We start from the raw sequence: 22,532 nt of genomic DNA, 5'->3' as shown, positions 1-22,532 counted from the left end.
GGGTTTTGCCATGTTGCCCAGGATGGTCTGTAACTCCTGGGCTCAAGTGATCTCTCTGCCTTGGCTTCCCAAAGTGCTGGTATTACAGGCATGAGCCACTGCACCTGGCTGCTTTATTATTTCAACATAAACTTCAACACCTTTTCATTAATAATACCCAAAGAAATGAGTTACCAGAGCTGATACCTTTTTCTGAGAAGAGAATCCCATTTGGTCCTTCATTGTGTATCTGCCCTTCATTCTTGCCAAGGCATCCCTCTATTCCTTAACCCCCTGCCACGCACACACATAGGACAGCCCCCCACCCCCAGGTGCCTGAATCCCGGCCACCTTGGGGGTATAGCCATCCCAGAACTGTTTCCTCTAGTACCCAACTACTCTGAGAGGACCATGGTTTGTCCTCTCCTACAGGTGTAAAATAGTACAATGTTACTGATTTATTCCCACATGCCTGCCATGTGGCTTCATCTCATCCTGCTTCTCTGAATCCAGATGCAGTTTCTTCCGCAGTGCTAATCCAAGTCCTACTCTCGTTCATTCTGTTTGATTCAACTTAGTTCTCTACCTTTGAATTTCCTGCCACCCGGGCACAGTCTGAATATGCTACCTTAAAATTATCTCATTATTTCATTTGCCTCTGCATTGATTCAGAGTTGTCAAAGCAAAGACAAAGATTTCAGTATTTTTTCTAACCCCATTGAACCCTTATCTTCAGTGAGCTACTTCTGTTTGCTTTCCCTCCCCTCCAGATGGAGATGACAATCCTGTCTACCTTAGCCTATTAAAGGTTTTGATAGGATCAAATAACTTAGCATATGCAAATATCCTTTATAAACTGAGGGGGGGCTATATCAAGGGCAGTGAGGTTATTCTAGTTGATACATGAAAACTACGTTAAGGTTTTGAGAGGCCAAGTGGGGCAGATCACCTGAGGTCAGGAGTTTAAGACCAGCCTGGCCAACATGGTGAAACCCCATCTCTACTAAAAATACACAAAACTAGCTGGGTGCGGAGGCACATGCCTGTAGTCCCAGCTACTGAGGAGGCTGAGGCCGGAGAATCGCTTGAACCCAGGAGGCAGAGGTTGCAGTGAGCCAAGATCGGGCCACTGCACTCCACCCTGGGCAGCAGAGTGAGACTCTGTCCCCACCTGCCCCCCCCAAAAAACTATGTCAGTACAAAATATTTTGTGTCTGTATAACCATAGGAGTGTCCTTACTGCCTTGTATAAAATTGCTGAAGCTTTGTGTATGGTCTTCTACACAATGGACACATTTTATGCAACTAAAACTGAAAAGCCGAGTCAATTATTTGGGTATATGGAAATATAACTCATATTTATGAAACGTTTCTAAGTAACATTTCTACAATGAAGATTTATAACATTTAAGGTTAGAAATTATTTCCAAATATATGTACACTAAAAATACCTAGATATAGCTGAGTGCAGTGGCTCACACCTGTAATTCTAGCACTTTGGGAGGCCGAGGAGGGCAGATTACTTGAGGCCAGGAGTTTGAGACCAGCCTGGCCAACATGGAGAAACCCTGTCTCTACTACAAATACAAAAATTAGCTGAGCTTGGTGGTGCACTCCTATAATCTCAGCGACTCAGGAGGCTGATACACAAGAATCACTTGACCCTGGGAGGTAGAGGTTGCAGTGAGCTGAGATGGCGCCATTGCATTCCAGAAGTTACAGACTATCACAATTTTCCTTTTTATACTTATCTGTGTTTCTAAACCTTTCTACAATAAACCTATACTAGTTTTATAACTTGATAAAAAATTAAGCGAAACATGATTTGTCCACTTGATTCCAACTCTGAGAACATTATCTTCTATTAAATCACCATTAAACAATGAGCAAAACTTTGAAATTTTGGAACTTTGAAAGTTTTAAAAGTGTTGTTATAGGCTTTTCTTATGTTCCTGGTAGTTAGCTAAAATGCTTTTGTGTTACATGTTGTTATGTTACAGCAAAGCAAATTAACTTATTTGTGCCTAGCTTGGATAGAGCAAATTATGTGAAATGCACTGAAGTATAAATAAACACCAATGCAATACATCCGAATACTCTATCTTGGAGATCTATTTTATCACTTACATTGTAGTTTTGGACACTGTGTGGAAATGCCCTGACTGCAAAAAGAGGGATATTTGGCAAAACAGGGGATCTTCAGACCATCCTTTGCCTTGCATGTGCCAAAGAAGACATCACCTACTCTGGTGCTTTAAATGGTGACATCTATGTCTGGAAAGGGCTCAATTTAGTCCGCACCATTCAAGGAGCACATAGTGTAAGTATTACCTTGTGGAAATCTGTGGGTGACTTACCAAATAAGGTAAGACCACGAATCCCTCCCTGTATGTTTCCCTTGTTGCTTTAGAATCAGAGAACCCTGCTGAACACTCCCTGCTCATGATAATTTCCCATATTACATTTGCTCACCTAAAGGAAAATATATTTCACAAGCATACAATGTAATTAGCCCTCACCTTAACTATTAATTGCTTGATTTGTGTCATCCACAGTAGTTTGACAGAACACTAGAACTAGCTCATCAGATTCATCTTATAGGCACTTCTCAAACGTTAATGTGCCCATGAGTTTCTGGGGAATCATGTTAAAATGCAGATTCTGGCTCCATAGGTCTGCGATGAAGTCGCCACAGCTCATCAGTGACCCATAGTTTGAACAGGAAAGGTGTAGATAACTATTGCTCTTGTATTGGTTGGTAAGATAGATTTTCCTCATTCTTTATGTTGAGGTGCCAGGGTGTCACCTCCACACCAGTGTCATGAGCTCTTAAGGTACAGTCAGAAACCATTGATAACTACATATCTTCTGATGGTCTGCTCAGTAAGAACAAGGAGAAACTTCTTACCACTCTGCTCTCTTTTTTGACACACATGAAAATGACTACATTGTTGTATCTACAAATGATAAAATTGTCCCTGTAAATGGGAAGATGATGTAAAAGGCAAAGCCTATCATAGTGAATGGAAATTGGGTAAAGATGTTATTGGAAATGGTAAACCTTTAGCTTATTGCCTCCAAATTGATTCCCTATACCCTTAATATGAAGAAAAGTTTAAGCAACTCTTAGAGCTATGACATTTCAGATCTTTCACTATATGTTGCAGGTGAATTTTCTTGGCTTCACTAATTATGAAACAGCTCTTAAAATAATAGGTCAGTATTTGTTATCATTCACAAAAGCAGCTGTCTTAGTAACCTAATTTCTTTTTATACTGGATCTTATGTCAACATTATATTCTTGCAGCACTTTTGAACAAACCAAATAAAGTATTTTCCTGTGGAGGAGCATCTTGAAATTCCTAAAACTATTTCCCATGTGAAAATCTTCAAACGATGCTTAACAAGCGAACACAAGTGCTATTTACATTTTCATTTAGGTTCAAGTGATACCTTTGTGAGCTCACTGAGGTACATTTTGGGCACTTTTGTGCCTATGAAAGCGTTTATGTTCCTAGCCTCTTATCTCTACTTAATTATTTTAGGCAGCAACTTCCATGAAACACCTCCATAGTTGTCTTTTCTCTCTAAGGGCCACTTATCACATAAAATAATTTGATTCCCATATCTGCATTAATTATATTTTTGAATTTTTTTAAACTGTAATCTTTTTAGTAGTGGTAAAAGAGCACTTGAACTAGTTTGCTTTTATTATTACGATTTTTTAAATGTAGCTGAGATGAACAGTGTTATAAATGGCTACTTGGTCTATTGTCAGCATTTCAATAGAGAACAAAGGGGTTTTATTTTTGTTATTGACTTGCTATGTTTTTAAATCAACATTCAACTGTATCTATTCATTATACTTAGGATGGTTGCACCATTGAGTATTACCTGTTTTAATCAACAGGCTGGAATCTTTAGCATGTATGCTTGTGAAGAAGGCTTTGCCACTGGTGGGCGAGATGGGTGTATACGACTGTGGGACACTGATTTCAAACCAATAACCAAAATTGATCTCAGGGAGACAGAACAAGGATACAAAGGTAATATATGTGTTAAGCTTACCTGTAACTCTGGATGTGAAATATAATGTGAAGTTCTGTATTCATATTTGTTTCTCTATACCCCATTTTAAAAAGGCAGTTTATATAAATATATTGAATACAAGCAAAAGTATGTTAAAAGTAAATGGATGTCCTTTTTCCTAATTCGCACAAATGCATCTGTATGAACCAGCAATGCTGCAGCCAAAATAAGCATTCTGATGAAGTTGCTGAGGTTTCTTAGGAGATGGGATTGTCAGTGACAAAACTGAGACGTTCTAGACAAGTTGGTTACCATTAAAGTGAATGTACCCAGCCTCTGAAAACAAACAAATGAGAGGAGAAATGAGACAATTTTTTTTTTAAATAGCTTTAAAGTAGTAGATAATTATAGTAGTAGGGATTAAGAGCATGGGCTCAGTCATGTGGGGTGGGTTCAAACTCTTTTTACCTATGAGAGAGTTAAGAAATTGAACGGCAGTCTCAAATTTCGGGGCATCTGTTTCCTCATCTATAAAATGGAGATAATACTAGCACCAGCCTCCCATAGTTGTATGAGGATTAAATATACTTAGAAAATGCTCAGGATGAGGACTAAATATACTTGCAAAGCGCACTTAGCACTCAAACTGTTAGCTATTCTCACCATATATAGAGTGTATATATCAGAATACAATACATCTTTTAAAATTCTCATGGTAGGCCTGTTACCTTTTGGCAGACAAAGAATTTACAGCCGAGAAAGATTAAAGTGGAAAATGTAAATAGGTAAGACAAGAGGAAGTCATAGCACTGTTAATACGCTAAGCACAGGTTGGGAGGTTCTGTTCACTCCCCACAGGTGGGCCACAGACCCGGCGCCAAGGGAGGGGTACATGGTACTGTGAGCCATGGGGGTCCACAGGATGAAAACTTACCCATCGTTCTTGTGAAGGGGAATCTTTTTCAGTGCCGAGATGAGGGAGAAATTTCCTGAGCATCTTTTAGAGAAGACCCTGTGACATAGGGCTCAAAGTCCTCAACAGGCCTGAAACGAGTTGTTTCTCCTGGGTTGTTCCTCATGAAGCCCCCGCTGTGTGACCTGATGGCGATGCTGCCACAGAGGTTGTTCCATAGGCCAGATCATGTGGCAGTGCGCGGTGCTCTCTGCCGGCCTTAGGTAGATTTCAAAGGACTGGGAGAAAACAGCATAGATGGCATATCCTTCAGGCCATCCTTAAATAGTGTTGTTTGCAGCAAAACTTTGCCAACAGTTGAGCAACAGGGAAATGAGCTGGATATTGTACTTCCTGTTTATACCTGGATGCCAGCTGCTTTATGTATCTGTGAAATACAAAAATGTGCATTTAAGTCAACTAATCCAGGATTGGACTGTTGTCTTCTCACGGAGGCTCAGGATGCTGGTGTGCATACGTTTCTGAATACTAGGCACAGAGTTTGGCATAGGAAGTTGTGGAATTTGGTGTCTACCTCAATGTAGGGACAAGGAGATCGAAGGCCTTAAGTTCTCTGCCATAGAGTGTGGGCCAGGGAAACTTGATCCGGAAAAAACATGCCAAACAGATATAAGCTTGCAAGTACCCATAAGAGCAATTTTTTTTAAGTACAGTAGCCAAAAATGTTTGGTCCTGAGCCATGAAACTTCTTGGTATATCTTTCAAGGTAAACCAGAAACCAAAACATGTACTTAGAGAGCAGAGTCAACTTGCCAGATGGGATTAGTGACCATAAACTGCCTAAACGTTGGGGAGCACCAACCAGGATTCATGACTCTTTTTGGCAGTTACTCCATTTAACTAATCCAAAAATTGTATCACATAATTAAGGCATAAATTTTAAAGCATGGGGATCAGCTAAGAAGCCATTGGTTTACGCTGCTATACTTTTCTGCCCAATACTGAGTCCTTGAGCCTGGCTCTCCTGGGAGAGTTCAGGGACCAGTTCTGAATGAGGATCTGTGTAACCAGGTGTGGTACTGATCACATCAGCCCCACAGCCAACTCCCATCTACAGAGTTAGGACAGTCAGCGATGCTCTCCGTTGTACATCAGTGTCAGATTCCCGCCCCATCCTTACCAAGATCAAAGCACATCTGGCTGGTACACGGTGGACACTGGGAACCCGAAACAAGCCTGCACCTCATAGGATGTGCCCTGTGGTGCCTGGGCTTTGCGTTGACCAGGGATTGGTGTGCATCTTAGATGGCTTACTGATAAGGCAGTAGCCTGCATTTTGTAGGGAGAAACAGTTTGTGCTTTTAAAGGATGGTATAGATCATGTTCCAGTTTGAGTCGGAGAGGGCATAGGGGATGGGATGGAGCTCCTAGGAGAGTGGAGATGGCACTGCTTAGCATGCAGCCCCACAGTGTGGATGCTATGGATGATGTTAATTTTAGAATTGCTGCTGACGACCAGTACTCTTAATTGCTTAGTATTTTACTTTAAACTGATTAATATATCTTTTTAAAACTTTGCTTTGAACTAATATTTGTGACATGAGTTTAATATGCTGGGGTTTAATTTTTGCCCTTGGAGCACCCACCTAAAATTATCCTCTCCCCCTGGCTTGGGCAACATTGTCACAAAAGGCCACTGTGTATCATCAAGCATCAAAAGAGATGCCTTCATTCCAGTCCTCAGTGAAAAAACAATGTACATGTAGCATCAAAAGAAGAAAGGCTCCTGGTTTGAATTACTGGTAACAACTAAAGTCTGGCCCACCCATTGCTTCCAACTTAGGGAGTTCTTGAGCCTGCATGGACAGGGTCATGTGGGGAAACTTGCTCTGAATCCCTCTCTAAGGTGCTCTGTTGCGCTCAGCCAGGCCTTGGTGCCATTATTGCACTGAAGCAAGGAAGGAGGATGTTGAGTTCCAGAGCCACCTTCCATAGCTCCGAACAGGGAGAGACTCTCAGAACCGGCCCTCCTGTGGTCTTGGAGGCTGGCTGCCTGGGCCGTCCTGTGATGGGGCAGCGTCTCCAAGGCAAGTGGAGGTATGCCCCAAATCCAAAGTGAGGTAGAAGACCCAACACAAGTGTAGGAATTAAAATACATAGGATTTGAGGAGATAAAAGTAATCAAGATGTAAATAGCTTTCTGGCGTAGCTCCCCCTTCAGCCAGGCAATACCATACCCTTGGTTGTTTCAACGTTAGCAAAGAGCTGAGCAAATAAAAGGGAAGGAAAGATGGGAAAAGAACAAAAGAAAGCAGAGTGGACAGAAGATGGTCAGGTGTCCTCCCCACCCCCCGCCAACCCCTCATCCCTTCCCTCAAAGAAGGCTTCGCCTTCTGCTCCACCTCTCTTTGCCTCAAACCAAGTATATTCGAAAGGAACAGATTCAGGCAGAGCAGTGTTAGACTTCCTTGCCCTCAGTTTGGACGTGAAGCTTCCTTGTTCTCAGTTTGGACATGACAGTTTTATTTTTATAAGAACTATCTTGATATAAATGAGCTTTCTTCTGTATTTTTGCTATTTGTGAAACAGCGACACTCGAATTCATTTCAATGGAAATGTAGCGATTTCTCATCTTACTCAAACAGCCAAATAGTTTTCTAAACAAATTTAGCAAGAGAATTAATCATGGCCACGGCCCAGTTCCCATGACATGGTATGGGTACTTTTCTATGTTCTATAAATTTAAAAGTATTAGCAAAAATTAAGAAATTGCTGCTTACTAGTGTTTAGGAATCTGAGGGTATTTATAAAGATCACACTTAGTGTGCCACCTGTAAAGACTTCTGTTGCTCCTCCTGTAGACATCTATAAGATTTACAAAATGAATCTGACAATTTCCAAGTTGTTTAATGCAAATCTTTGCAAGATTGGCATACATTTGCATCTTCTAATAACTATTAACTGTTAGCCATCAAGAAAGAAGTTTTAAAATGAACTAAGATGGATACTAAGCTCAGAAAAAAATGATTTGGCTTTGTTATAAAGTGACATTATTAATTCTTTTATATCTTTGTAGTAGCTTGAGCTAATTAGGACACTTGACTTACAGTAAAAACAATTAACCCCACTTTAGGTTAAGCGTGAATGATTGGAGATGGGTCACATTCACATCAAGAATTGGTTAGTGTCAGATCTGATTCTCAGGGCTCCCTCCCTTCTCCCCAAGGGTTAGTCAAAGAAAATGTCACTCACATGATGAGGAGGGCCATCCCTCAGTGAAGGGAATTGTAGAGTTTTATTTGCACCGGTGACTTGTGCATCTTTTGTGAGTTATTGCATTTTTGCTGACTGGGTGTTCAAACAAGTTTCTGTAGCAACAACAACACAAGATGATATAAACCAACAACCTAATTCACCCAGGATCCTTCATCTGCAATTCTCAAAGCCAAAAGGTTCAGAATACCAGAAGATTTTTTAAATAACTAATTCGGCAGCAAAACTTGACCTGATATGAGGCTACTGGGTGTCTTTATATATTTTGTTATAGAAATATTTAATTTCAAGGTGCTGCCTCAGTTTCTGCTGGTATTACAAGTCCAAAATCCACATTTTTCTGAATTCCAGAATGCATCTTGGCACCAAAGGATTTCAGCTGTATGGGGTGGTTGTCCTCCAATATACATCTTAGTGAATATAAAATTCTGGAATTTTCAGGCTGGGAGAGACCCTGGATGTAAGGCGGCGGTGGCGGGGGATGGGGAGAACTCCCTCACTTCATGGATGGTACAATGAGGCCCAGGGTCATTAGCATCAAGCTAATTGTAAACTGAAGTCACTCACTCATACCTCACACCAAACTTCACAACAGTGCATGCTGAGTCTGATCACTTTTAAAACACATTTATGATCTGGGTAAAAATAATGAAGCTTGAGTAACTTATAGTGGTGGCAAGAAAAGCCAAAATTCTTAAAGTCCATCAACCAAAATGAATTACTTCTAGGATAATAAAACACTTTGGGTTAATGGTTATAAACGATTCTGTCTAAAGGAATACAGTAATTATTCACACAGTATAAGATGTATTATTTACTTATTTATCCACTCAGTAAACATTTATTAAACATCCAAGTGCCAGATACGTGCCTAGGAACTGAATAGGAAGTCCTGAAAAGTATACTTCAGTCAAGATTATATTTTAGGTGTGAGTGGAGGTCGGGGGAGTTCTGTGGGTTTTAACTACCAACACACATTTATTGAGTTGTTGCTGCGCCTAATGGACTATAAACTCCGAATCCAGAAAGATCCTGCATTAGGTGAATCACTGAGCAAGAATTAGAGGCCAAAGTTCCAGGACATGAGATGCCCTGCTTAGACTTGTCACTATCTCCACTGAACCTTTTCTGGTCAGGCCACCACCATCTTTTACATAGAATACTGCAGTTGCTTTGTAAGTTGCATTCCTGCTTCGACCACCATCCTCTGCACAGCAGCTAGAGGGATTATTTGAACTTTATGTGAGCCAGATCACATAATTGCTTTCCTCAAAACCCTGCAATGATTCATCTTACCCAGAGTCAAAGTCCTTATGGCAGCCACCACCCTCCGCATTGCTGTCCTTCGCCTTGGCTGCTCCTTCCCCTCGCCGCTTCTCCCTCTGCCTGTGACACTCTTGCCTAGAATCTGCATGACTACTTCCCTCCTCTCCTTCAAACCTTTGCTCAAATAAAGCCTATGCTGATGATCTCTTCTAGAATTGCAACTCATTCTGCCTCTACCACTCCAAGTATTCCAAATCCCCTTCTCCCGGGTTTACCTTTCACCTTGTAACATACAGTATAATTTCTGTGTTATGTTCTTGGCTATTGTCTGTTTCCACAAAGGTAGGGATCTTTGTTCACTGATGCCTCCCACCCACTTGGGATGTGCCTAGTGTGTGCTGGAGTCCTGGAAGTAGCTGTCAGGTGAATGAAAAGTGTCATAGGACTGGAGGGTGGAGCCTTGTGGAGGAGCGCAAGTGATGAGGATGCAGAAGGAGGAACAGATAACTTGGTTTCTTTGTGTCAACCTGTGACATGCAAGCTTGCACTCCAAGGGCCAACTACAGGAGGTCTTAGAGGTTTAGGGAGGCATGTGGCATAATCGGATCTCCACTTACTTCTCCTGCCCCAGAGCAGAGAGCAGACTGGGGTAGGATAGGATCAGAGGTAGGAGCCCAGGTGGTTGTTCCAGAGTGTTCATGCTTATTACTGTTTTTACTCCTCTGAGTACTGCGATGGTCAGATAGTCTAGCAGCTCTCAACCAGGAGTGATTTTTTGGACATTTGGCAGTGTCTGGAGACATTTTTGATTGTCGCAACTGCAGAGTTGCGACTGGCATCTATGGATAGAGGCCAGGGAAGCTGCTAAAAGTATTACAATGGACAGGAGAGCCACCATAACAAAGAATTACCCAGCCCCAAATGTTGATAGTGTTGTTGTTAAGAACCCTTGCAGAGAACGTCCAAAAGACCAACTCTCAAACCTGAGAACACCCTTGTTTACGATAGAAGCAAAATAAGCACATCCTATTCTCCAGTCCCGCGGGCGGCTCCATTACTTACCTCTTGACTCCTTGCCTCTGTCACCGCTCTCCCTGTGTGCCCACCATTTTTCTCTGGGCTTGCCCTTCAGCCTCACTGTTCTGCTGAGAAGGTAGAAGAACACTGCAGAGGCCCGAGCCTCAGGAGCTGGAGACAGATTTGCAGCCAGGAGACGTGGTGTCACTGTGTGCTCAAGTTCCGTGTGTGACATGGTGTCAGAGGGCTGCTGGCCTGGCTTGTAGTAATTCCTCTGTAAATAACTCTCCTTAGCCAGCCTTATGTAAAAGCTAGCCTGGGTGGGTTTCCTCCCTGGGTGGGAGGCCATGGGCTTGGCTATGTGTTCTCATCTTCTGATATCTCACTAGGCTTTGTGGATCTTTCACAGTTCCCGTGGCTCTAGAATTTTGGATCCTGCGGAGTGGGTTTTGAAATAAGCAGAGATTTTGTAAAAAGAAATCTTCCCTATGAATTCTGCTGGAGATTCTCAGGCAGGGAGCCTTTGTGAACAGGAGCAGCAGGTCATAGGCAGTCCACGCTTAGGATGACCTGCAGCCCCAGCCCTGCGACTCTCCCAGCTCAGGGTCAGTGCTGAATGCCCACTCTGTGGTGGCCTTTGGTGGTACACACTCTACACACAGGATCCCATTTAATCCTCAAACTCCCCTGGGGGTGCCCTGGCAGGGAGGCTTCTCAGGTTGAGATCTGGGCAGTCACACAGGGCCTGGTGCTCAGGAGGGCCCTGCGGTTGGTTGCATGCTTTGCTGTCACTTCCTTGGAATTCCTAATCATTTTTTAGCAAGGGACCCCACACTTCTGTTTTGTACTGGGCTCCAAAATCATTGGTGTTTATGAATCCCTGGGGAGATGCATGTCTTTCCTCCTGCATTTCTTTCACATTTCCAAACTCTGTCTTCAGCATTACCCTTAGAACATCAGAAGCCCCTGCAAGGCCCAGAGCTCCTGTGCCCAGGATCCAGGCTCCCTAGGTGGCCTCAGCCACCCCTTCCTGAGGGGCTGCAAGGGCGGGGGGTTTTGAAGATCTCTGCTGTCTTTTCCACACCCTCTACCAATACTCCCTCTTAAGTCTGGGTGAAATTACTCTTCCTCTCTCTCTTGTTCTTATTACCTTTTAACCTCTTGCACTCAAGGCATTCCCTGGTTTTGCATCCTTAATAAGGTTAGGTTTACAGGAGACAGCCACAACCTTGTCTTGTTTCACCTTCAGTACCATGTCCTGGGCATACATTCACAGATACAGGAAATAACTTTGTGGGGAAGGGTATTAACTCCACACTTGAACTGCCTGAATCCTCATTTTTTTTTTCCCCTATTGCTAGCTTGCTCTGTGACTTGAGGCAAGTAATACAAACTTTCTATGCTGTTATTTCCTCATCGGTTCAGCACGTATTTACTAGCCCCGTTGAGGGCCTGGCGCTGTCCATGGGGTTAATGATAATGCCACCTCCTAAGCACTCACGGGCACACGGCTTGGTTAAGTTGGTGAGAATCCTTACTGCCCACCTGCAGGGCTTGCTTGTTTATCTCAAAGTCGACTTCTCACAGGTGCTACTGTCTTTTTTGTCATTTGCTCATCATCCTTGGGCTTTCCGATCCAGTGGGGTAGAGTTTGCCAGCATGTGACTGAAGAAACACTGCATTAGAATCAGCTGGTGACCTGCTGGGCACTCTGAATTTTCAACAGTCTGACATGCAAGAACACACTAGGTGGAGAATGGCTTGAGCAGGCAGTGGTTCTCAGCCCTGGGGAGCTAAAAGTAATGAAGTCTTGCTCTGTTCCAGACCAACTGGGAGGAATATCTGGGAGGGGCGCAAGCATCTGTGTCTTTTAAATGCTCTCTCTGTAGATTCTGGTGTACATTGAGGGTTGGGAACAACCATGCCTGGCCCTTTACCATATCAGGCCTTGGAACGTGGGTTTTAAGATCACTATTAAATACGAGCCTCTGCCTGCTTTCAGTTTTCCCCTCTTGGACCAAATAATTGGGAGAAAAGGCCATTTTCTTCCCCAAATGGTTTGTTCTCTTTGTGTGCTGGAACATAGCCTTTTCCTCTGTGAGTTTGCAGTGCCAGCAGATCAAAATTATAATAGCAAATGACAAAAGCTAAGTTGTAACATAAGGCAGAGTAACTAAGACTCTAGGAAAGGCCCATAGGGCACTTCATAGTTCCTGGCACTGCCACCTTACAGGGCTCGGATGTGACCACACATACAGCAAGTTGTTCTGTGCTGAGATGTGAACTTAATAGAAAGATCCTGACCTAGCACAAAACCCGCGGGTTAAAATAATAGCATAATGTATTGATTCATTCCTCAGTGCCAGACACTGGGTCATGTGTTGTTGTGTTGAATTCTCACAATGCTATGAAGTGTGGGTGCTAATATCTCCACTTTACAGATGGAGGAACTAACGATATGAATGACTAAATACCTTACCATGTCACACAGCTGGGAACGGCTGGTATATAAATCCAGTTCATATATTTAAATGTTCAAAATAAACTAGTGGTAGAAAATAAGCAATGTCCCTTAGTAATGAGGTCTGATTTGATATTCACAGACTAGATCTCCCCATGGCCAGGCTTCAGGACTGTAGCAGAGGGGATTGGAAGGATGCTGTTTCTCTTCTCTGGTCTGAGTATAAAATCAGGGCCACGGACTGGTGAGGATTTGGTCTTGGCATAAGAGGATTTTTTTGGTTTAGATGGGTGGTTTGCTCTCTACTGCCATCTGCTGGCTCTCTGTACCAAGCATAGGCCCAAGCTCCACGTTTCTCATCACAAGTGGCACAGGGTATGGTGTCCAAATGTGGACACCTCATCTGTGTGGTGAAACGCCTTCAGTTCATACTGTCAAAAGTAACAATGATGTGTATTTCTCCAGGAAAGAGAACTTCTGTGGTTTTAAATAATGAGGATGGTTTCTCCTGTTTCTCTTAACTACTGATGGATTTGTAACCATATTCCAAATACTAGCTTATATTTCTCTGACTCTCAGAGCAGAATACAAAGGAGTATAAGACAGCTTCGTTGCCTTCTAATGCTGCAGCTGCCTTGGTCAGCCCATCTGGGACATCATGATTACATTTCTGTTCTCTGGGTTTGTGTCAGAAGTAGAAACTAAGCCTGGATAGACAGGAGAAGTGAATTAATGTCAGAACTTTGTCAGGGATCTGCCACTCACCAAGGTCTCACCAGAAGGTTCCCAGAAGAGACTGTGTGGTTCTCTTTACCACTCTTGCATGCAGAAGAACAATTAGGTTTAAAAAGGATGGCAATGGGATGTTATTAGGAAACATGAATACAGCTTTTGACCCACTGATGTCTTCCTTTTTAAAATGGTTATCTAAGGAATGAGAGTGACCTGGTATTGTATCTATTGCCTGGTGGACAGACGCCATGAGATTGACTTGTCTGATGTGACAAAAGACAATTGATGTGTTTAAAGAACTGAGTACTTAGGGAGAGACCCAGTTGCTCTCTGAGAGAAAATGTTCACAGCTCATTAAGTTGATATTGCAAGCAATGAAAATGTAGCAACTCCTTCTTTTGTTCTCTTCCCTTCCACCCATGTGTAGCCAGAAATAATCCTTGCTAAGCTCCGCCTTTACGTTGGTCAGTTCAGTGGAACCCTTTTTCAAATGAAATCGGAGATGGTGAGGTGTCAAGGGAAATGCAGCAGTGGGATCCTCAAACTCCCGCCTCTTGCTGTCCCATTTCCTGGCCCTCTCCTTGCCAGGAACCTGGCACTCTTCTGAGGAATGCAAGAGCTCCCTGGATATGGTCTGAAAAACACTGAGTGCCGTGTGACTTGACTGGTTCATTAGTCTGGGCTGAGTTGGAAGGTTGGTCTTTGTTCCTGAGCCTCTTAAAATTTTTTAAAAGAGAGGATACATAGATATATATTTAATGTTGATATTTAATTCCAGGTTGTGGGTTATTATAATCTTTTTTCCTTGCTGAATTTATTCCCCCAAATAAGGTTAAAAAATAGCAGGACAATAAATACAGTAAAAAAGTAGATTATTTAGTTTTTGCTGATGTTGGAAAATCATTAACTCTTTCCTTCCTGATAATGCTGAAGAGTACAGCATTAAATCCTTTCTTTAATAAAGCATAAATAGATACTTGACCAAATACAGCTCCAGGCCCTTGGGACAAATTCAAGTCATTTGGCCTTGAGAGGCCAGACATGCTGTTGGAGGCCTTGGGAGAACTGGTGTGTTCATGCTTACAGTGAAGCCATGGATTCCAGACCTGCCTGGAAAAGGGCCGTGTCTTTAAAACAATCAATGGCATTATAAAAGGACTATGATCTGAATATTCAATAACAGTTAAAATATATAACGTATCACTAAGATGTAATGTATATGTCTATATCTGTATACAATGTATGTGTATATAGGTACACATATACATTTGCATCACTTTAGTTTTTGATGCATGGATATCTGCTTACATATGTCTGGCCCCTTTTTCAAAGGTAATGTTCATTACGGTAGGAGCCTGTCTTGTTCACTGTTAAGCTCCACTGTCAGGCACAGAGTACTGCTGAATAAAAATTTCTGGAATAAAGGAATGAATATATCCCTTCTTTGAATGTTCTTACTGAGTAACAAGGGTGGTATCTTTTATTTCTTGGCATCTCCAAGGACTCAAATATTTGATTTTGATGTTTTATTTCATTTGCTCAGTAATCTTTATTGAGCATCTACCACGTGACAGTCACTGTGCCAGGTATTGAGGATATAGCAGTAAATAAAACTGATAAAACTCTCTTCACAGACCTTTCTATTCTACTGAGAGGAAGCAGACAATAAATACAGTAAAAGTAGATTATTTGTTTTTTGCTGATGTTGAAATATCACTGACTCTCCTTCCTTCCTGATGATGCTGAAGAGCAAAGCATTAAACCCTTTGTGTAATAAAACTAGATGATGCAAAGCCTGCTAGGGAGACAACTAATTGAGCCCCTCCTCCCAAGCCCCTGCAGGAGCTGAGAAAAACACCAGGGAGAAAACGGGAGTATGTTGACTCCTGAGTGGTAATGAAACCCCAAAAAGGGTAGGCAAAGAGATCAGGACAAGGAGGGGGGCTGTGGCAACAGGATCATGGGCGCAAGGCCGTGTGGTTCTCTGCAGCTAGGCTGCATGCCCTGTCAGCTTGCAATGACATCCTGACTGCTTTCACCATACATCTGTCCTTCCCATCCTTGAAAGCCCATCCTGATGTTTGCAGTGGAGGATTTTGAGTAATTGACCCTGAACTAGTGTTGCCAGGGTGTCTCTACTCCTTCTGGCGGGAATAATACATCGGCCTGTGTGCTTTTTCCCACCATTTCAAGACCTGTAGCAATGAATTCAGAGGAAGGAGTAAAGACAGTTATCTCATATATTTGTTTAAAGCCTTATGCCTTGAAAAACTACTTTCTCTTAATAAATGCATTTATCTCATTGGATCCTCTCGGGACCACAGTGAAGTGATTAAGATCAAGATTATAGTTAGGATGTCCATGTACCCCAAATTACCCCTTCTGTTGTCCCAGCATCCCAGCTGGTTTAGTATTTGTCTTGGCTTTTTTTTTTTTTTTCTTTTGAGACAATCTTGCTCTGTCGCCCAGGCTGGAGTACAATGGCACAATCTCAGCTCACTGCAAGTCCCTCCGCCTCCCAGGCTCATGCCATTCTCGTGCCTCAGCCACCCGGGTAGCTGGGAATACAGGTGCGTGCTACCATGTCCAGCTAATTTTTCTATTTTTAGTAGAGACGGGATTTCACCATGTTGGCCAGGCTGGTCTCAAGATCCTGGCCTCAAGCGATCTGCCTGCCTCAGCCTCCCAAAGTGTTGGGATTACAGGCATGAGCCACCGTGCCTTGCCATTTTTTTTTAATAGACTTTATTTTTTAGGACAGTTTAGGTTCAGAACAAAATTGAGAATGTAGAGAGACTTACCATATACCCCTTCCCACCCACAACACACATACATAGCTTCCCTCACTATCAATGTGCCCCACCAGAGTGGTACATTTGTTCCAGTGGGTGAATCTACCTTGACGTGTCATTATCACCCAGATGCCATAGTTCATGTTAGAGTTCACTCTTGGTGGCGTATATTCTGTGGGTTTTGACAAATGTGTAATGACATGTCTCCACCATTATAGTATCCTACAGGATAGTTTCACTGCCCTAAAAATCCTCCATACTCTGCCTGTTCATCACTCTGCCTATTTATCTCTCTGCCCCAGATTTTTAATTTTGCAGTAAACAGTTTTTAGAATGTTATAATTGAAAATACTTTGATAGAACTATTTAGTAGGTCTTTCAACATAAGAAAGCTGCTTCCTTAGTCAAATACTTCAAAGTATTATGTAAATTTAGTTTTAGAGCCTCTTAAAGGCGTTCTAATTGGAATGACAGATTACTTGGTCACCATAATTACAGTCTATATCTTAAGGGGAGAAAAATTGGTCCCCAGCAAGGAAAGAATACTCCTATGTCTAGCCAGCTGGACCTAGAGCAGGAGTAGAGCCCAAGTCCTCGAAAGTCTGATACTTTCTATCCCAGAGACACAGTGCCTGCTGGGGAGGCGAATTGGAGCCCATCACATCCTGGCCTTGTTTTAAAGTAGTTAGGAAATTGATACTGCTTCTGTATTTCTAATTCGGATTCAAAAACTCACTGCCTCAACAAATAACAAACCCAGTAAGGAACAGAACAGACTGCAAAAAATCCAAGATACTGAGACTCAGGCAAGTGAGGACCTGCCTAGGGAGGATGAAATAGTACTACTGAGAGGGAAGTGTGGACTTTAAAGGAGTACTATGCTTTTGGAGAAGAGGCTTGTGGAGAAGATTCCATAAATTAAGTCGGTGAAGAATAGTATTTTCATTGATAAATGTTTGATGGTATTTTGAGATTGAAATTGGAGTTTCATTTGCATATTTCTGAGACATGGTGCATCTGTTTATTCCATAGGATATATCTAGATTCTGATCAACTATGTATTAAACTTGTTTAATATGATCATCAGCTGTTCTGTAGTGTCACCCACGTATAATTTTAACACAATGTTATTCCTAAAGGTTGAACTGATTCTTCTCTCATAGCAAATCTGAAGGAAATTATTCTGAAGGTTAGGTTTTCATGAAGACCAATTTATCATCTTATATTTACTTGATGATATAGTATTTAAAATACATTCTACTGTTTAAGGCCAGCCTGGGCACCACATAGCAAGACCTTGTCTCTAGAAAGAAAAAAAACTAGTCTAGGCATGGTGTTGCACACCTGTAGTCCCAGTTACTTAGGAGGGTGAAGCAGGAGGATTACTTTGAGCCCCGGAAGTCGAGGCTTCAGTGAGCTACAGTGCTACCACACTCCAGCCTGGGCAACAGAGTGAGACCTTGTCTCTAAAAAATAAAAACAAACAATCCTGCTGTAGAAACACATAGTTATCCTAAGTCAAGGAAAAGCAGCCACTCTTTTGCAAACTAGATTACAAGGGGTGGAGGAAACATCCAACACTTGTAAGAAAATAACACAGAATGGGCCGGGCGTGGTGGCTCATACCTGTAAACCCAGCACTTTGGGAGTCCGAGGCGGGCGGATCACGAGATCAGGAGATCGAGACCATCCTGGCTAATACGGTGAAACCCCGTCTCCACTAAAAATACAAAAATTAGCCGGGTGTGGTGGTGGGCATCTGTAGTCCCAGCTACTTGGGAGGCTGAGGCAGGAGAATGGCGTGAACCCGGGTGGCGGAGGCTGCAGTGAGCTGAGATCGGGCCACTGCACTCTATAGTCTGGGTGACAGAGCAAGACTCCATCTCAAAAAAAAAAAAAAAAAAAAGCACAAAGAATGGTGGCAGAGTTGATTCTCTGCCTCCAAGAGTCTTTAAGATGTGTCACATTTGATGCTATCCTGGTTAAAGGGCATTTACTTTAGGGTTTTGTGTGTGTGTGTGTGTGTGAATAGTGTGAAGATTTGCTTTTGTTTTACTTATTTTTGTCAGGCCTCTCTATCCGGAGCGTGTGCTGGAAAGCAGACCGCCTTCTAGCAGGGACCCAGGACAGTGAGATATTTGAAGTGATTGTGCGAGAGCGAGACAAGCCGATGTTGATCCTACAGGGCCACTGCGAGGGTGAGCTCTGGGCTCTGGCCCTGCACCCCAAGAAGCCTCTGGCTGTGACAGGCAGCGATGACCGCTCTGTCAGGTGAGGCCCTACCGCCGTCACCTCTCTGACTTCTTTGAGATGGATTTATTTGCCCAAATTTGCTTATTAATAGAAGGATAAAGTGCAGAACAGAACCACACAGTTTCCAAATGAAACGTTAAGACATTTAGCTCATCAAGTGGGTTTTTGGCATTTTGCTCCTGCTGTTGTCTTTCTTGGCTGCATCTTAAATCATGGAAATGTTTTTTAGAAGTGAAAAATACTTCAATACTGGTGATGCTGGCTTCCAGTTCTTTCTAATTGGAGATTTATGAGCTAAGCACACTCATCTATGATGAAACCATATTGTCCCCTCGTGCCCTTGGTCTTCTGCAGGGGGCTGCATGGAGATTTTACAATTTCGTTAGAGACTCTCTCATTCATCATCATTAGAACTTAAATTCTGATTCTCAAAATTGTCTTTAGCACATGAACTATTATTTCTTTTTAAAGTCTCAGATGAAATTTTGAACAGCATCATCCGATCAAAGAATCATGGGGCCTGAGAAAGTAGTTTACTCGGAGCCTCCAGCTTTATTGCTGTGGATCATTTTTATTCTTTTGAGAGCCCAACTGGGTAAAATGAGCACAATGACTTATGATTCCAGTATTTTTGTACCTATTAAAGGAATGAACATATGACTTAAAGGTTTGGGATGAAGAATGTTACCCCAATTTCAGTATTTTATTACTTAGTGCTGAACTTTAGATATGCTTAATGACAAACAGGCCAGAAAGAGGGAGAGTGTGAGAGGAACAGACTGATCAATCGATTGAATGGCTACTGCCTCTGGGTTTTGATAGCTAATATAGAACAATGCAAACTGGACTAAAGCTCACTACTTCCCACCTCCCTTATTTTGTGTGTTTATGAGTCTCATCAAAATACAATTAGTGTAGTCATTAATTCTATTTTTTCCATCTCTACCAGGCACGTAAACCTCATTGATCTAAAAATCAGTGAGAAAAACTAAAACAACTGTTGTTCTCTCCTTGTGTGACGTAAATGGTTATTTGGTTTATACTTCACTTTACTCACTTCTCCTTTTCTGTTTTTGTCTTTCTGTTACTCTTGAATTTTCCCACTTATTCAGACACCTGTGAAACTCATACCCATCCAGAAAGAAGTGATTTCAAGGAAGTCCTTCGCTTTTATGTTTTAATAATTGTTGAGTCTCAGAATTGCAAACATCCTTGAGGAGCCCTGACTGCCAGAATCTTATTCCCTTTAACCATTAATTTGACTAGAATCTTTAATACATTTTTACACTAAGTATTAAAATTTAGGAAGGCTAAAAGTCATAATTTCTTGAGAAAGATGAGCATAGTGACTTTAGAGGGATAGTACCATTTACTGAGGAGTGATGGTTTCTTTACTAGTAAAGCAAGGGTTACATTGCTTAAAATAGTACAAGGTTGAAACAACATGAGATCACGCATGATGGATGAGGTATTGAGAACATACTCAGCTTGAGGCTGCACAGTACAGGCTGCCTAAGGGACCGGTAAGCTATTTACTGTGCAGCTCAGCATGGAAGGGATGTGCCCCATCCCTTCTGATGGCAGAATGCTTTGAGAGAAACCGTGCTGCATGTGACTTATTCTTGTTTGTCTGTTGCAGAGCTCTAGGTTCTCAGTCTCCCAGACACTAGTTTGTGTTATCAGAAGACTATATTTTAAAAAGTACTAATTGATGGAAGTCAGATACCGCAATTGCACCCAACATGTAAAGCCTTATTTCTATCTTCAGATGTTTCATTCAGGCTCACTCAGTTTGGGGTGCCTGGATTTAGGTGTTGTGGGGATGGGAATGTTTGCTGAAAGCTTTGTTTGAGCTGCAATTGCCCCTCGTTTGCCACTTCTCCAGCAGTGACTGTGCTTACTGGCCAGGAGTCCTGTGAGGTGTCCAGCCCCACAAAAGTGGACCCATCACTTGGGCACCCAGGGAAGCTTGTGAGGAGCAACAGAGGGGGATATGATTTGCTCTTCTTCATCTTGGACACATTTTCTTCCTAGGAAGGCCAACAAATGTAACATATGTTTCAATCTGTGTGTGCTGAAATAACTATTACTAGAAAGCACTTTTATATATTTACATACATATATAATTATATTGATTATGTATACTGATATGTAGATATATAGATATATATTTATATTGATCTATATATTGAGAGATATATATTTATGTTGATATATATTTATATTGAGAAAGAGATATATTGATACATAATTTTTTTTTTTTTTTGAGACAGGGCCTTCCTCTGTTTCCCAGGCTGGAGTGTAGTAGTATGAACATAGCTAACTGCAACCTTGAACTCCTAGGCTCAAGCTATCTTCCTACCTCAGCCTCCAAAGTAGCTGGGATTACAGGCATGCCCCACCACACCCAGCTACTTTTAAAATCTTTTTTAGAGATGGAGTCTCACCATGTTGCTCAGGCTGGTCTTGAACTCCTGGGCTCAAGCAGTCTTCCTGCCTTGGCCTCCCAAAGTCCTGGGATTATAGGCATGAGCCACTGTGTCTGGCGCATACTTTTTAAAAAGCTAATAATAATGGCATCTTATCCTGTAAGTACTTTTTAACATGTATGTGTGATGAACAACCCTTGGTATACATAAAGGACCACTTAATTTCCAAAGTGAAAGTAATATTTTGTATGAAGTAGTATTTAATTTTTTTTTTTTTTTTTTGGAGACAGGGCCTTGCACTGACACCCAGGCTGGAGTGCGGTGGCAGTATCAGCCTTGAACTCCTGGGCTTAAGTGATCCTCCTGCCTGTGCCCCCCAAGTAGCTGGGGCTACAGGCACACACCACCACATCCAGCTAATTTTTGTATTTTTTGTAGAGTCTGTGTCTCATTATATTGCCCAGGCTATTCTCGAACTCCTGGGCTCAAGTGATCCTCCTGCCATGGCCTCCCAAAGTGCTGGGATGACAGGCGTTGAGCCATCATGCCCAGCCTTAAATTTTTTTTTTGTTCTGTGAATCTCAAAATCTTTGGAAATGTTACCTCATTTTATAATTCTTGCTGGTTTCCTTCAAATAATGAAAATGACCCAAAGATGCACTAAAACACCTTTCCAGACTCGCTGACAGGCCATGATAAAGGGCTTTGGTGTGAAGTTCCTATGTCTTTTCTTGTTACTGTTGGTGTGGTGAGCAGCCCTTCTTGCCTTGGGCTGGCCGATGACCATGGGAAGTTGGTTTTGTTTTGTTTTGACTTCGTTCTTGTGCCTAGGCTGTGGAGCCTGGCTGATCATGCCTTGATCGCCCGCTGTAACATGGAAGAGGCGGTTCGCAGTGTAGCTTTCAGCCCTGACGGATCTCAGCTGGCCCTGGGCATGAAGGACGGCTCTTTCATTGTTCTCCGAGTCAGGCACGTACTGATGTTGAAAATGGTATTTAGAAATGCTCTCGTGTTAAATGTTACAGTTTTCCTGGTCATAATACATGCTAGGACCTTAGGAAAAATCCATTTACCCATTCAAATAGGAATACTATAGATCTACGATCCCCTATCTGTAATTCTGAAGTCCTAACACTCTGAAAATACAAAATTATTTGATAATTTGGCAGCACAGTCTAACCCAACAAACTGATGTGAGGCTGTTTATAATCTAGTAATCTCTTAGTAGAAATAATCATGTGTCATGTGACTTGCTGCAAAATTGTTGTGTTTAATACAGATTGCTGCCCCAGCCCCCACTGGGGATGTTACATGATACATTGTGTATGAACCTTTCTAAAATCTAATGAATAATGAATTCCCAAGCACATCTAATTCCAAGGGTTTTG

At 42.1% G+C, this 22,532-nt stretch overlaps 1 protein-coding gene across 1 annotated transcript in view; it reads left to right on the top strand.

Annotated features, from left to right (window-relative positions):
- EML6 (EMAP like 6) overlaps positions 1-22,532 on the top strand; it is a 262,879-nt gene that overhangs the window by 112,308 nt on the left and 128,039 nt on the right. The window contains exons 6-9 of the mRNA XM_055107940.2: positions 2,114-2,299; positions 3,890-4,025; positions 18,532-18,733; positions 21,976-22,113. Of these exons, the coding sequence (XP_054963915.1) occupies positions 2,114-2,299; positions 3,890-4,025; positions 18,532-18,733; positions 21,976-22,113 (662 nt within the window). The remainder of the gene's footprint in view (positions 1-2,113; positions 2,300-3,889; positions 4,026-18,531; positions 18,734-21,975; positions 22,114-22,532) is intronic.

This window comes from Pan paniscus, chromosome 12 (genome assembly GCF_029289425.2).
Source record: "Pan paniscus chromosome 12, NHGRI_mPanPan1-v2.0_pri, whole genome shotgun sequence".
Lineage (NCBI taxonomy): Eukaryota > Metazoa > Chordata > Mammalia > Primates > Hominidae > Pan > Pan paniscus.
The sequence above is the reverse complement of the archived record's forward strand: the minus strand, read 5'-3'. Positions and strand labels throughout refer to the sequence as shown.